This window comes from Diaporthe citri (genome assembly GCF_014595645.1).
Source record: "Diaporthe citri strain NFHF-8-4 chromosome Unknown scaffold_9, whole genome shotgun sequence".
NCBI classification, from domain to species: Eukaryota; Fungi; Ascomycota; class Sordariomycetes; order Diaporthales; family Diaporthaceae; genus Diaporthe; species Diaporthe citri.
In genome coordinates, this window is record NW_025064854.1 from 737,002 (window position 1) to 752,915 (window position 15,914).

A 15,914-nucleotide genomic window follows, 5' to 3' on the forward strand; every position below is an offset into this window, starting at 1 on the left:
CATTCTTTTCTCTGATTTTACCTGCATCTGGCGTTGCAATTTTGGATGAAAGAGGCCTAGACAAACGTTCTGGCTTGGGATTATTTATGACATGGCTTACGACTTTGGGAGAAATGGCGTTTTGCCCAGAAGGCGGGACTGAATAAGGACCATTATACTATATGCCGTGGTCATGGGAATGTGTTGGGGCTGGGAAACTATTTCATGGCTTTACGGAGGACTCACCCTGGCCCAAGGGGATGGATACATTCGCGGCCACCGAGCCTGCTGGCACAAAATAAAGAATTGTCAAGCCCGATTTGGGCGGCTGCTCCCATCAATTATCACAATGCAGTTGTTGGTACCTGGTGACTTGTTTGCTGTACAGGGCATCACAAGGGGGTTTATGACCCTCCCCTGCTGCTGTCCAGATGTCCTCTTATCTGCAAAATTAATTTCCTGGACGCCTTGCTGGGCCGTTCTGCTGGGTATCTCCTCTGCATGTGCCACTTGAAACACACAAATGCCCGTGTGGTGGTATCCCCCTCTTTGTACATATTCAAAGCTGAAATCAATAGGTTTCCACCATCTTCAACTCAGTTCCTCTCTCTAGCCTCCCCCAAGCCTCCAATACCCTTTTGTGGGCAATGCAACTCGATCAAGTTGCCATGGGCATCAGGTCCATACCTGCATGCTTGCTCCACACCAGCCTGCTTTCGTGCATTTAGAAGCCCCTGCGGCGAAGCAGATCTTCTATATCGCCAACCCTGTTAGTCAGGTTCTTCTCCATGTCGTCGGCGAGACCCATGAGGCGCACATCTTGGTGCATCGACCACGTCTCGTTGTCGCTCAGGTACATGCGATACGACTCGCTGAACACCTGCAGGCCGACGAAGCACAGCATGCCGGGCACGGACGCCCTCCCGGCTCTTCTGAACAGCTGGCTGAGCATTTTGCCCCTGTTGCCTGTGTTGCCCAAGCCAAATCGTCCTGCAGTGCCCGTGTGCTGCTGGGGAGTCGAAAAGTGCGTGATGTGGCCGTCCGCGCCGACGGTACCTGTGCCTAGTCCAGTTCCCATTGCGGGGTGTGCACCAGCAGCGGCTGCTGCTGCTTCCTCAGCCGCCTTCCTGACAGTCTCCTTTGCCCCGCTCTTGGACCAGCTGCGCGCCATGAGCCACGAGCCCAGGCCCATCGCGATTGGGCGGTCGTAGCTTGCGGCTGCGGAGGAGCGCGCAACAGGCTCGAGCACCGCGTCGCGCTCATCGTCGGTCAGCTTGCGGCCGACCGCGCGTGTGTAGAAGACGTAGGTCGAGATGCACTCGTTGCGGAACTCGGCGTCGGAGTAGCCCCACAGCCAGGCGAGGACGGGCAGGCTGGCGTACTTGTGCCAGGGGATCGTGGAGAGGTAGGAGGTGTTTCTCTTGATCCAGTTGTCGAGGGCAAGGTCTTCGGCCGGGGTGGGCTGGTCAAGGCTCTTGGGGAGTGGAGGGGGAGGGTCGGAAGAGGAGGACTGGCCGTCTTTGGAGGACCCCATTGTCGGTGCAACAGTCGCGGTGGTAATTTGGGAATCGGTCAGGGCACCGACTTTGACGAGGTCGGAGGGGATGTCGTCAGGCTTTCCGTCGGCCATTCTGGAGTTCAATCGGTGAGCACGAGGTCAGTAATATTGAGCAGTGAGGAAGACAAACCCAGACTCTTAGGAATAAGTTGCCCTGCTCCCAGTCAACAAGTGTGACTCTAGTGAGGATGGTTGGCTGCCCAGACTGAGGGAATGACGTCGGGGCTTGAGAGTTGTCGGTCATCCTGCAGCTGAATGGCAAAGGATTTCGAGGCCACGGCGGTACCCCAATGGCTCCCCTGGATGTGAGCAGGGGTTCCTTGCTGCTTGTGATGGCGCTAGTACTAGCGCCATCAGGGTCCTCGTCTCTGCAGGGCTGCAAGCAGCACACCCAGACCAGAGGATGGATGTGTGCAGTGGTGGACTTGTCCATCGTAGCCACTGACCCTTGTCCCAAGAAACTCAAGCCCCGTGCCTGCGTCCCCAAGACCTGCAAGAAAACTAATAGCTATGTCAAATCCATGAAGCTTGTCGGGGATGTAGTTGGGAACCACCATTGAACAACACCCCGGATGTTGGGTCCAGGGAAGAGGCAGGGTAACATTTGTCTCAAATTCTCAGGCACATGTAGAAACATATCTACGACAGTATGCAAGGTGTTTATCAGACCCAAGCTTGGCAAACTATGTGCTGACCTATCTGAGGTCTAGAAGTATCAACATACCTTGGAGTAACGAGGCTGTGAATGATTAACCTTTTCAGCATCATCTATGGATGGTGTCTGGAATATCCGTGGCCATGGTCCCTTGTCTGCTTGCAAGGCACCAGATGATTGTATTCACCCAAGAATTTTTCCAACTCTAGGCTAAGTATAGTGCTGACAAAGTTAATGAGTAAGAGTTGCCTGGGAACATGTTAAGAAGCAAAGCCACTCGGAGTGCATACAGTGCAGATCGAGTCCGTGAACTCCGGCCCCTCGGCTCCGATATGGGTTGCAGCCAACGCAAACAGCGTTCAACTTATTGAGCTTATTGTGACTAACGATGTCGCCCATTTCCCAGGTCTCATTGAGAGGCAAATCATCAAATTCAAATGTCCACCTGCTGCCTCCTCCACCTGTAAAATTTATTCACAGCTAGACTTCACATGCCGGTGGACTACCCTGCCTCTGTTCCAGACCCCTGTTCATGGGAGGGAGGGCTTGTGCTACGGAACCACAGCATTTTATCGATAGCAGCGGGCGGGATGATGAATTCCGCCCTCCCCTGTAAAGACCATGTGATGATTTTTCCAGAGATGGTTAGCGATCCCACTCTTTAATCTTGGCATTTCAAAGCCCCATAGCTACTTTAAAAAAACACATCTCGCTTCTTTTAAGGAATATAAAGAGTACCGGGTTAAGCCTTAAGTAGTACTCGGCAGTGCCTATCGGCATCATCCATCCTTGCCCTAGCCGGCCCTTTCTTAATTTATAATTATAAGCCCTGGGAGAGTAAATTAAATTGGGAGTCTTTAAGAGGTTTTTAAGATGTTATTTCAAGGCGGGGGGATTAGTGGAGGCGCTAACCAACTCTAGAAAAATCATCACATCGTCTTTACAGGGGAGGGCGGAATTCATCATCCCGAGCAGCGGGGATACCAGGGTTCCACATCAACGGCATTTAAATTCTGGTCCCCCTTTTCATCACACCAACACCTGTTTAGTTACAGCTTGCTCACCATCATCATTTACAGGTATCCCGTCTCGCTCCTGAAACACGTGCAGTCCTGTTCGTCGAGGGACTGAGCTCTTCCATCTCACTGACTCTTGCTATTGGGCCGTCTTACTTTGCCCTAACTGTTGTGACTGCTCAGCAGCACACTGCTGTGTCCTGCACATGTAGGCACAGGAGCAGGTGTTTGTTTCTCTGTGGCACGAGCCACCACCTCAAGTATCGGCCCACATGCTGGTACCCTCCGTTCGCATCAGCAAACTAAATCAAGGCAAACAACCCATCTAACAGCCGGGTTCTCCCTCACGTTGTCACACATGGCCCATCCAGCTGCGGCGGCGGCCGCAGCCAAGAGACAGCCCATGTTTCTCCCTGGCTTTGATCGCCAGACACAACTTGCAATGGAATTTGCAACCCTCCAATTCAGCAGTGCCTGGCTTAGAAGAACCTTCACAAATGAACATGATCCGCCTGTTCAGGTGCGTTTGGCAGCCTACGAGCACAATGCCCGCGAACGCAAGCTGGCCGAGGTCCGGTACGGAAATAACATCACCCTGCTCCTCAAGGCTTGTTACTTTCTGAGAGACTTCCATGGTTCTGCCATGTTCTGGCTTGCCATCTCTCGTGTCTTTGGCGTGGGGCACGATGTCACCAAATCTGTAGTCGACGTCTTTGTCGTGGCCCGTGCCATCTATCGCAGCAACTTTCCCACCGCCCACGACACTGCCCCGTTGTTGACTGAGACTACGCAGTGGGCAGATAAATGGACCTCATTTCTCAGCGAGCAGAAACAACCAACGCCGGCATCGGACAGCGGAGTCTTCGCGGCAGTTGATGACTTCTTCCGGAAAGAAAAGGGGAGAAATGGGGATCTTGCAAGCGTTCTCTCAAAAGGGCCAGCCATGGACCCTCCATCAGCTCCTCGTGCTCTTCGAAAGCGCTCGCCATCGCCGAGTACTTCGCAAGGGACGCCGAATGCAAAGAGAAGGGCAGTTTCGAGGAGCACAGACGAGCCGGGATATGACTCCCCGCCTGGAAGAACTCGAAGTCAATGTTTGGCTGTTGGATCTCAGCCTTCGAGCCACCATAAACCAGAGCCTCATGAGACGACGCTTAGCACCAATGGCCGCCAGTATCAAAATGATCAAGTCCTCCGGACAGGTCAGGAAGAGCCCTACTTCGAGTTGAAAATCCGTGGTCAAGCTCAAAAGGACAATCGCAACTCACCCGGTCACCAAGACCACCACTGGTCCGAAGCGGACGAGTACGAGGCGCTTGCACAGTCCAATATCGAGCTTCAGGACCGTGTGGACTCTTTTGAAAAGGAGAGACTGGAGGCCGCGAGGGCTCAAAAGGACAGGGACGATGCCATCAGATCCCTCCAGGCCAGGTTCGCAACTTTCGAGAAGATCTCTGCAGCGGCGGACGCCCAGTCATCAGTCAACGACAAGCTCATCCGAGAGATGCAAGAGATGGTTAAAAGGTTCGGCACCCAAGCCGAAAGGCTGAAGCAGTTGGAGAAACAGCTTGAACTCAGCGATCAGGCTGCGCAGAGAATGCAAGCCACCATCTCCTCGCTACAGAAGAACGGAGCAATACAGGCACGGCCGGCCAATGATCAGGCGGGAGTCGCGACTGCTGAGACCAAAACAGCAGATGAGGGAGCGCCAGCAGCCCTTAAGGAAGAGGTCTCAGAGATGCATATCAGAATAAAGTCTCTTGAAGCTAAGAGTATCTTCTTCAACGACCTTCACAAAAACGTCCGAGAGATGAAGGCAGATATTGCGGCTCAGAAAGTCAAAACGGCCGCTTCAGTAACTGATTGCGCCAAGGGGCAAAATGAACAAGTCACATCTACGAGGCTGAGAGCTATCGAGGAAGCAATGGAGAGGCAAGGTCAAGCGGTCCACGGTATGACCGATAGAGTGGTAGCTCTCGAAGTTCAGGCTACTGTACGCAATGCTAGGATTTCGTCCCTCGAGGATCGGCTTGATAAAGCCGACGACATATCTCAATTCGAGTTAAGGGTGTCTACGGTGGAGCAAAAACAGATCAACGACCTCAAGATGCTTGATTGCAGACTCACCGCGATGCAAGGCAGGTCTGCGGAAATACAAGACAAGGTCGAAGAGCTTTCAAAAGGGCTTGGCGATGTGGGCAGTCTGCCTTTCATCAAGGCCATCTCTGATGGTGTTGCCGAGATGCAGACCAGAATCGCAAATACCGAAGAACACGGAACTGAAGTATCGAAGCGCCTTGATGACATGGAGGTGTCCCAAGATGCTCTCACGTTGCACGACCAGTCGTCCCGCATCGATGAAGTGTCTCAGTCTCTCGAATCGTTGAAGAGCCTGCTCCTCGGCCTGGCAAGAAGCGATGACGTGGAAGCCCTGAGAGCCGAGTTCAACTCCTTGTCCCAGCAGCAAGCCGTCGCAAGCCAATCAATGGGCCGAGGCGAAGACGCCCTCGCTTCTGTCACAGGCATGATTGACAGCCTGTCCAACAGGATGACAAGGCTCGATGATATGTACGAGATGTTTGCGACCGAGCGCCGCAACAGGCCCGATCAGCTGTTTCACACGAACGGGAACACCGTACAAGACGGCAAACAAAACGATGTTTCGGCTGTCATTGACTCATTGTGTCACCGGGTCAGCGTCATGGAAAACGGCTTTCAGATCATGAGAGATGCCTTGTCCGGCCGCCGACGTTGAACTTTGGAGTTTATGGCAAACATTTACGATCAAATTGGGATTGCGCTGTCGAATTTCGGACCCCAGCAGGGCCCCAGAAGGGCCCCAGAAGGGCCAGATCACATCCCAGCTCAGCAGCCTGGATAAACACACGAGCCTGTGGCGGGCAAGTCCTTTTGCCGGACTCGACACAGATCTTGTCTGGGACTCAATGTACCACAAGCGGGCGGGAATGACAGTACACACCAGTCCTCCATTCGCGCGTACTGTCCAGAAGGCCGATCGAAAACACATGCCACCGTTCCAGCATCCCATGGATGCAGGATCTGCGGCTCCAGATCTGAGATCTGATTTCTGTGGGAAAAGCCCCTGTCTTGTCGAAGCAGCACTTTCTGGAGCCTGAAAAAAAAAAAAGGTTGCGAGGTCTGGCGAAGCTCAAGCTTGATGGTGTACGAGCCTGGCTGCACGTGTGACCGCCATCATTCTGCGACTTTAGAAGCTCTTTCATGATCAGCGTTTTCGCAGCTTCCGGCGCGACGCCGACACTACAAAAATGTATCAATGACTAATGATTAGGAACCGATAACGTAGATGTCTGTGTCAACAAGAGAGCGCCCGACCACAAGGCCCTACGGATTTAGGTGCACTTGTTGTAGTTGGTTACCAAGAGGTGAAGAGACCGAGGACTTGTGGCACGGCCTCGTCTGAATAGCCCAAAGTGAAAACCCCTGGCCCTCCTTCTCAGCAGCTAGAGTGTAAGGTGGCACCTTTGTCAGCGGCTCCTGGCGGGTAGCGGCTGCTTAGCTCGTGACCGAGTGCACTTGAATCCTCCCCTTTAAGCAGCCCCAAGCACCCGATGCGCCGAATCCTCCGAATCTCCCGAATTCTCCCAGTTCCACAAAGGCTGTCTGGCGCTTATTACGCCGGCCTCGTGGGTCAGGATCTAGAGCCGGATAGATTGCGGGCAAGTTTGATCCCGTCTGCAAGTAAGCAGAACTGTAGACACATGCTCGTGTTGGATGTCCAACTATATAAGCCAAGACACTTCCTATGGTTATAGACATATTCTGGCCTCTGTGCTCTATCATCTTCAAATCCCCTTCCTTCACTAGGACACTGCACAACACATATTAGAATTCGAAACCAATCCGCATAATAACTACACATAATGTCTCCAACGCAACCAAAGATAGCAATCATCGGTGGAGGTCCCGCTGGACTTACCCTCGGTGCCTTGCTGCACCAGCGCAACATCCCTTTCACTATTTACGAACTTCGGCCGCGTCCAACAGAGGAAGAGCTCGCTGAGCCATCAGGGATGCTCGACCTGCATGAGGAATCAGGTCTCGCAGCTATCCGCGCATGCGGACTTTACGAGAAATTCCTGCCTCTCACAGGAGACTGCGAGGAGTCGATGATAGTTGCAGACAAGCATGGCAACATCTTACACTCGGACGACGGCGGAGCAGCCGATCGGCCGGAGATCTCCAGGCACAACATTATGAAGCTGTTCCTGTCCAAGATCCCAGAGAACTCGATCAAGTACGGCACCAAACTAGTCTCGGCAGAGCGGGATCCCACGACCGGAGAAGTGACTCTGAGGCTCAGCCCGTCGTCAGACGCCGGCACCACTGTATCTGAGACCTATGACCTCGTCATCGGGGCAGACGGAGCGTGGTCCAAGATCCGACCCATTCTCAGCGACGTGAAACCACAGTCGAGCGGGCTGCAGTACGTCACCCTGCTCGTCAGGGACATCACGACGCGCTACCCGCACCTGGCATCCCTGGTGGGTAAGGGCTCCTTCCTAGCTCTCGGCAACAAGCACGGCCTGGACAGTCACCGCGCAGCACAGGGCTCAGCGCAGATCTACGTGATGACGAACGCGCTCGGCGGCGACGAGGGTGCAATGACCGAGTCGCTCTCGCGGCTCTCCGCCCCGGAGCTGAAAGCACACTTGCTCAGCGACGAAAGCAGCTACGGGGACTGGGACCCGGTGCTGAAAGAGCTCATCGCGGCAGCCTTCGACGAGCACGAGTCTGAGGCTCCCATCCAGGTCAAGCCCCTGTCCATGCTGCCGGTCGGCCACAGGTGGGAGGCCAAGCCCGGCGCCACGCTCATCGGGGACGCGGCGCACCTGATGACGCCGTTCGCGGGCGAGGGCGTCAACCTGGCCATGTGGGACGCGCTAGACCTCGCCGCGGCTGTGTCTCAGGCGTGGGCTGCGCGCGGGGAGGACGGGCGGGAGTTCGGGCCCGCTCTGGCCCCGCTGCTGAGGGAGTTCGAGGAGGGCATGTTTGCGCGCGCGCAGGAGAAGGCCGAGGAGTCGTGGCGGAACCGCGAGATGATGTTTGCCGAGGACGGGGCGCAGGCGCTGGCGGATCTGATGAAGAGCTTCTTTGGGGCTGGGCCGCCTCAGTGAGTGCCTTGGGGTTCTATCGTACATATGGCGACCTTAGAGCTGCGTTGATAGCAGTCAGGATGGTGTGGATGGTGGTTGCGCTGGCTTTCTGAACACTTCTCTCAAAAGAATTAATAGATAGAATTAATGAAGCAGACTCGCTTCTCATTAGTCCCTTCTTGATGTGACGTCGGACATACCACTCTGCATTTCTCATGAAACACCTGTATGACAACAGTTGAGAATTCGTTCTAGTTCCCTGCGTCAGATGCCTGCGAAGACCATCCTAGCCCTCTTTGATTTTGCAAATAATTGACAAGTACAGACTGTTACAAGTCGCGCCCATCTTCGGCGCAAGATGCGTGTATTCAGGTGTTATGTAGGATGCGGAACCATCCAGGTGGTAGTGTGCTTGCCGTGTTTCGATATTTATCGTAATAATGTTGCCATCTACGTGGAACAGATGGCTGTTGCTATTTACTATTTCTGAAACCTTTGAGCTGTCTGGAAAGGCCTTCAAAGTCATTGGTGGCAACCAGGTATCTACAGCTTGGAAGCGCTTGCGCCATTTCCTCTTTCGGCTTTCACGTATGTGTCGATGAGCTTGGCAATTTCCAGGCACTCCTCGTCACGCATCGTCGTGGTGATAACCTGGATGGACGTGGGGGCACCCTCCAGATTTGCCGGTTTGTCTATCCCCTTGTTAAAAATAGGGTACATAACGAAGGGATGGTCACTGAAATCACTTACACGGTGGCACGGTCTGACCTGGGTGCTTTACGAGGCTTTCCGCTGGACTTGGGTTCTCGACCCGGCCGACGGGAATTACACACGCAGGGTACTGTCTAGATGTCAGCCACTTGACCTCACACAAGGCTCGGAATTCGATGGCACTTACATCAAGAAAGCTGAAGAGACAAGTGTACGGAGCTAGCGCATACATGTCATGCTCGACTGCCGTTGTCTGCGCGCCGGGGCCTATCACGGCATCGAGTCCGCGGGCCACCCACGTCTTCTTCCAGAGATCTTGGATCTCGTACCTCTTAATATTGAGAATCGAGAGTCTCTCCAATCCATCTTTGATACCCCTGGTGTCGGGCAAGAAATCCCGGTCGAACTTGACTTCTTTCATGGCGTCCCGGATGAAGACCAAGGACGGAACAAGGGGCTCGCCCCCCTTAACGAGTATCTCAGCCGATGTCTTATCGAGACCGAACAGTTGAGTGGCCACGTCGTAGCTTGCTGCAGTAAGGCACTCTTGAGCGGTCAGCGATACGATCTCGTGCCCCTGTGCCCGAAGTAGATCTGCCGTGTCAGATACGGCCTTCTTGACTGGGGGATGCCAAGGCAGCAAAGGATCCTCGGCAAGGACGCCAAACCGGAGCTTTGCCTTTGGGGGGCCGACGGTCCTCCAGGGCACGTCCGCCACGGTGTAATCCAGCAGTGCCGGCCTGGAGTTGATCACCGACTTCAGGAATATCTCCAGGGCGCCTATGTCGTTTGCCAAAGGTCCAGCGGAGGGGAGAATAGTCCGCAGGCCCGGGTTGGCGATCGGGGCTTGTTTCCCGTATGGAGTTCTGCATGTAGTCGGTCGAAAGCCGTACAATCCGCAGCACAGAGCGGGAATGCGGATTGACCCTGTGCGTGTCAGACTTCTGCTCTCGCTCGTCAAAAGACGGATGACCTACCAGCCACATCAGTGCCTACGCCGAGGGGTGAGCCCCGGAACGCAATCAGAGCACCTTCGCCACCGGTGGACCCTCCTGCAGTGAGGCTGGTGTTCCAAGGGTTGAGAGCTCGGCCAAAGACGTTGTTGTGCGAGTCGGCGGTCTTGAAAAGCGGTCAGTTTAGCGAGAAAATTGGGAAAGAGCAGAAAAAGCTACGTAGTGTGGGAAGAGAGCACGGTACAACATACCATGAGTGTCTGGGGTATATTGGTCTTGCAATACAGAACAGCGCCCAGGTTCAGCAAGGTATCTACCATGTACGAATTCTCTTGGGAGGGGCCATGGTCGAGGTAGGCAATGAATCCAAGAGTTGCGTCAGTACCGCGGACCTGGAAGCTGTCTTTGAGACTAATCGGCAGTCCATGGAGGGGGCCGATGACCTCGCCTTTTGCCCTGAGGGCATCCAGATGTCGAGCCCGCTCTTGGGCTTGTTCGAAGAAGATCTCCGTGAGGCAAGATGTCTGCACATCAACGTCAGCAATCAAGGGCAGAGACTGCAACGTCAAGCGAGGGTCAATCAGACCAGCTGCTGAGCAATTGCTGCCCTCTTGCAAAATGCCACTGTCACCTCGAGCGAGGTAAGTTCCCCGGACCCAAGCGCTTTGAGGAGGCCCTGGACATCATAGGCCTCCGTGATTCTAAGCTCCTTCTCCGTGAGCAAACCTGAGCGGCGGGCGACTCCAAGTTCGATGAGGTTGTTCTTTGACGACTCGAGTGGATGTGAGAGGCTCTGCACGAGCGCCGATGGCAGCTCCCAGGCTTTTGGTATCAGACTCTGGCACCGTGCTCGTTTCTCGGCCCCGCGAGCCTGCCAGCCATTGATACTTGGGTTCGTCATGTTCGGGCGGACTGGAATCGAGCTTCAACAGAAAAAAGAGATGAAAAACGGGCCTACTCCAGGTGAGGTTCGAGATACGTCTTTCCACAGGCGCGTCACTTTAGAAATGGAACGTGGAGATGTTCATTAGTTTACGGTTTGGTTATGCGGGGTGTGAGTCCATGTCGCTTGGGACTACTGCGGAGATACGCTGGACCGCAGCGGTGGACCTCGGCATTTTTCATCCACACGCTCGGCAGCGGTGCGTAAAGAAGTCGCCGGCAAGAGGTGGCGACGCAACAAACCCACAGCGTAGTATGTAGCCTAAGCACATCAGCATGGCAGCATTGGCTCGGATAGTTACAGCACTTGAGAATAGAATGTGGCTATGGGTACAAGTGAAAGGTTGTATGAGTTTTCTACCAGAAGTGTGGGAAGACCATCGCATTCCAAGCCAGCTCGACAAAAAGTCGGTCCCCATATTATCATCAGCTTTGCACTCATTACTGCCCAGGAATAGGACTCAGTGCATCTTATGTAGCTCCAACATCAATGTGTCTCGCCTAGATATTGCTATATCTCAAACCACGATTCACTTACTCTCGATTCTGTCACGTCCCTCGTCATTGCACTGCGGATCATTTTTGTTTTGTACTGCTGCCCTATTCAAGTCTTCAGGTCAACCTCAAGTATTCGGTAAATAAACAGACTTGATTCGTTATTTTCTTTTCATTGAAATGATGTTAGGACAGGTACAATTCGAGCCTTCTTGATTGTGGGTTCCGCCATCGCTCAAACAGCCTTAGCTAGCTATCACAACAGGGGCTTGCTTCCTCGGCCGAACCATTAACTCCGTTGGTCGAAGCAGTTGTCTGCCGCAGATCATCGTACAACACACTCTTGTTGAATGCCTGAGTCGAAGGAGGCATACAGGCTGGCACCCACCTCGGCAGGATTGTACTGGTGCCTCAGCCTGATGACCAGGTCAAGGTGGCGTCGCCGCCCTCCCGTTGAGCTATTGCCAACGCAACATACCTGATCGCGAGAGACACGCGAAGAATAGGCGACATGACGGTATGGTACGGCGTGAAGCATCTACGTATGGGGTTTAGGGCCGCAAGAGGCCTAAGTTGCATTGTATCGACGAGCTAGAGGATTCTGGGGACACTGTGAGGCTTACAGCTAGGGGTTTGACATTGAAGCTTGGTGTGATTGGGCTCTGGACCAGCCGCTACATATTATATGTGAAGGAATCTTTGACTTCAAAGGCCGAAAGATTGCTGCGACTGTCACGTAAATACTGCAAATTTCACCGTGTCCTGAAGTCCACAGAGTGATTCCTAAGGAATTACTTCGTTCTACTTCATTCATCGTTTAATTAGACTACCCAAAACAGATATCTAAACTGCATCCCAAAAGGACAAAATTACTACTACAGCAGCAACTCCGTCGCATTCAGCTATCCCACAACCACTGAAAAAATGAGCTATCCGCTCTCAGAGCAATGTCATAGTCAATGCCGCAGACCTCAAGGGGCCAGGGTGCTGGCACTGTCAGAATCCGAAGTGACAACTCTGACAGCTTCCGCTACGTTGAAAGGGTCGTTCAGGAATTTCGCATTAGCTCTGTGGGCAATAACAATGCGGTCGACCGGGCTGTCTTCCAGAAGCAGAACCTTTTGCTGCACGTCCAATGTTTGTCCTACACGATTCACACGCGCAAGAGCCTGGCTTTCCTGGTTAGGGTCCAGCAGCGGGCTCGTGAGGATGAGCCTGTTTGCGATCTGGAGGTTCAGCGCCTCCGAACCGACCGACGCGGGTGCGATGAACACTCGCGCCGGCCCATCGCGCTTTCGCAGGCTGTTGAAGCGCCTCAGGACATCCGAGCGCTGGCTCTGCTTCAGGTCCCCATGATAAAGGAGGGGCTTGGTGCGGGGGTGGTTACGGGCCAGGATAATGTACAGCATGACAGCCGTGAAGACCGTTGGCGTGATGATCACCATCTTCTTCAGCGCGGGGTCGTCTTGTACATGGGCACTTGACCCAGCCCTCGAGACTTGTGGTCGCGGCGTGCGGTCCCTCTCCATCCGGTCCAGCTCATCCAAGATGTACTGAAGCTTTGGGCTCCGGGGACTCCGGGCAAGCTTTTCAGCGAGGGAACGAAAAGTCTTGTTGGATGTGAGCGACTCGCCTGTCGTGTTTTTCTCCTTCCGGATCATTGTCCTTATGTCCCAGTCCGCAAAGGGTGTATCAGGCGAATCTAGGAGAACCTTGGCAGCAGATGGAAACATCGAGAGAAGGTACAATAGCTGCGTGTTAGGTTTCAACTTCTGAAGAGTGTCGAAATAGGCATCGCGAGGGCCCGCAGTGACCTTGGTAGTCATTACCATTCGCACGGTATGCAGATTGCTCTGTGGGGTTTCTCTCGAGATGTACTGCGGCTGAACCTTCTGAATTCCTGTGATGCGTGACCCCATAAACGTGGTGTCCCAGGCGTCGCGGATAGTTAATTGGCCACCAAAGACCCTGTTGAAGAGCGCCTCGAATATAGTCCTGGGAGTGTTGGTCATCGCAGGCTCAATCGCATCATAAGCTTCCAACAGAGCCCTCGCATCGTCCGCACGGTCGGGGGCTAGGTAGCTTATAGCCGCGATAAGGTCTTTGAGTTGACCCCCGAAAGGCGTTCCGCTCACTAACCATACATCGCCGACCGTTGTTGCTGACGGGGTTGGTAGGATTTGGCGGCTCAAAGCGGCCATCTGCAAAGGCATACTGTCTTTCTGGAGCACTTTATGAGCTTCGTCGATGAACGTAAGCCCAAACGGATGTGCGTAGAGGCCGCCAGGAGGGAATTGACAGTTCTGTGGCGCAGGAGACAAATCTTTGATATCCCAACTATACAGATCTCTAAGCTGGGTGCTATTGTGCGATGTGACCACTATGTAAGTCTCCATAGCCATGGCCAGACGGTTGGAAAGCGGCGCAGGTTGGGCGAACCAGGTTAAATCTTGAGTTCTTGAAATCATGCCGCCAGCACGACCCTCAGGCAGGACCGCGCCCATGCTCCAGTTGTTAACGCTAGAGTTTTTGCCCTTGAGAAATTCGGGGCCCGGTTGGAGCCTCGACGAAAGCGGCGGGCCCGAATACAAAACCTGGACGTTATATGCCATGCGACTGAAGTTAGCCTCTTCGAGTGTCTCAATCCAACCCGGCATGGAAGCACTGGGGACGTGGATGAGAGCAGCCCCACGCTTGAGCCTGGAAATCTGAGTACGCGTGGGCCCGTCCGGTACGCAAAAACAAACACAGTCTGCTGGGCGGTCAGACTGCGTCGGACACTTGAGCCCAACGCCTCGCCTAGCGTTATGGGGAAGGTGGTTAAGTTTCACTGGTCGTACCCCCTTCTTCAACGTCCGTTCGCGTGCCTCGACCTCCTCCCATTCCCGTCTTACTCTTCGTTCATTCTCATGGAGAATCGCCCTGATCGTTACAGCCCCGAGGATCACGAAACTCTTCCCCGAACCCATCTCCGAAGCCAAGATGCCACCCGTCAAGCCCCCTGTCGTATCGTCCTGGAATAAAATTTCCATTGCTCTCGTGAACTGGTGGGGTGTCACTGCGAGGGCTGTGTGCTTGAAGCGGATGGTTCGTCTATTTTCGCGCTGCTTCGGGTCGATATGAGGGAAAAACCTAGCGAAACGCTCAAATTGCTCAGCCTGGTATGCGTCAATGACAGCTTGACGTTGAGGGCTACCGTTTGTCTTGGGCAGCAGACCCGTTAGATAGTCCTCTTGGTCGATCCTAGACGCCAGCTGTGTGAGCACAGTGTTCTGCTGGGGGGCTTCTCTCGGAGATACCAGTTCTTTGACGGTCTCGGGAACGCTTTTGACAGCGACCATGAGCTTGTTGATTGCCCGCTTACCAGTCTCTAATGTTTTGGCCCTTTTCGGCTGGACTGGAGATGGTTCTAGAACCTGATCATGTGGTTGAGTAGCATGCCTACGGCTTATAATATAGTCCGTTGGTTCATAGCCCGTGGGAGTCGCAGGAATGTGCTTGGGTGAAATACCCCCAGCGGCGGTGTACTCATCAACTACCTGATCCCCGAGAAACGGCGGCGAGGTATGTTGGCGGGTGCTCCCCGACGGAACGATGCCTGAGGGCCCATTGAAATCGACGAAGAAGTACAAAATCGAATGATGCAATGGGTCCCTGTGGAACAAATCGTTGTAGTTAATAAAGAGATCAGCAAACTGCCTGTTGGACCCAATGCGCACAGCTGGTGTGTTGAGGTTAGCTGTGGCCCATACGTTGACGGATTGTTGCGTGACATTCAGATCGCTTTGGGAAAGAATTAATCCCACGAAGCTTTCGAAAGTCATAGGCTGTGACAGATCATCGCTATCCATGAGATTCGGTATATCGCCGAAGTGTCTGACCTTATAGTCTTTGTCTTCGGGCAACAAGCCGGGAATGTTGTCCTTACTGATGCAGATCGCATACTTGCAGACCCGTATGTCTGCTGACGATGATATTAATTCACGTTCGGATGGAAGTACAATGGCATCGTTTATGACATCTAGATTGTTGGGTTCCTTGAACACAGGGTTGGTGCTATGAAGGTGTCTTTCCGGTTGGTGAGACATGGTAGCCGCGTTTAGTCTCAAAGAAAGTTGTCGAGTACCCACGCCCTTATCAATTTCGTAGCGCACTTTCTCTGTCCTGCAGAGATAGTAGTTTACGATACTCACCTGAGACTTCCCGGTTGCAATCAATTTCACCAGGAACTCGCTTGCTATGTATGGCTTTGAGGAAGCTTTGGGGTTGTTTGAGTGCTTGGTAGAAGGTTGTGGGAGTGGGTGGTGACGAGAATGTTCGCATTCTGAAGACGGATTCTCATGTCACACTTTATAGATTTCAGATCAGAAGAATTCTCTTTATTCGAAAATCTCCATGGTCGCTATCGAGATCCCCGAGATGCATTCAAAATTGGTCTAGCTCCAGATACTGAGTGAAAACTAAGTTAAA

General features: G+C 53.4%; 5 protein-coding genes across 5 annotated transcripts; 2 read left to right on the plus strand and 3 right to left on the minus strand.

Moving 5' to 3' along the window:
- Window positions 1-703: 703 nt before the first annotated feature.
- Window positions 704-1,609, minus strand: INS49_015347 (uncharacterized protein; the record flags this gene model as incomplete). Its single annotated transcript, XM_043176028.1, has 1 exon — window positions 704-1,609. The coding sequence occupies one exon, from the start codon at window positions 1,607-1,609 to the stop codon at window positions 704-706; it is 906 nt and encodes a 301-aa protein (XP_043019483.1).
- Window positions 1,610-3,650: 2,041 nt separating this feature from the next.
- On the plus strand, window positions 3,651-5,963 carry INS49_015348 (uncharacterized protein; the record flags this gene model as incomplete). Its single annotated transcript, XM_043176029.1, has 1 exon — window positions 3,651-5,963. The coding sequence occupies one exon, from the start codon at window positions 3,651-3,653 to the stop codon at window positions 5,961-5,963; it is 2,313 nt and encodes a 770-aa protein (XP_043019484.1).
- Window positions 5,964-7,110: 1,147 nt separating this feature from the next.
- Window positions 7,111-8,364, plus strand: INS49_015349 (uncharacterized protein; the record flags this gene model as incomplete). The annotated part of the gene is made up of 1 exon (XM_043176030.1): window positions 7,111-8,364. The coding sequence occupies one exon, from the start codon at window positions 7,111-7,113 to the stop codon at window positions 8,362-8,364; it is 1,254 nt and encodes a 417-aa protein (XP_043019485.1).
- A 522-nt stretch (window positions 8,365-8,886) lies between these two features.
- INS49_015350 (uncharacterized protein) lies at window positions 8,887-10,908 on the minus strand (the record flags this gene model as incomplete). Its single annotated transcript, XM_043176031.1, has 7 exons — window positions 8,887-9,035; window positions 9,094-9,118; window positions 9,173-9,184; window positions 9,242-9,981; window positions 10,032-10,173; window positions 10,259-10,564; window positions 10,633-10,908. 7 exons carry the CDS (start codon window positions 10,906-10,908, stop codon window positions 8,887-8,889), a joined length of 1,650 nt encoding a protein of 549 aa, XP_043019486.1.
- Window positions 10,909-12,415: 1,507 nt separating this feature from the next.
- Window positions 12,416-15,532, minus strand: INS49_015351 (uncharacterized protein; the record flags this gene model as incomplete). Its single annotated transcript, XM_043176032.1, has 1 exon — window positions 12,416-15,532. The coding sequence occupies one exon, from the start codon at window positions 15,530-15,532 to the stop codon at window positions 12,416-12,418; it is 3,117 nt and encodes a 1,038-aa protein (XP_043019487.1).
- Window positions 15,533-15,914: the final 382 nt, after the last annotated feature.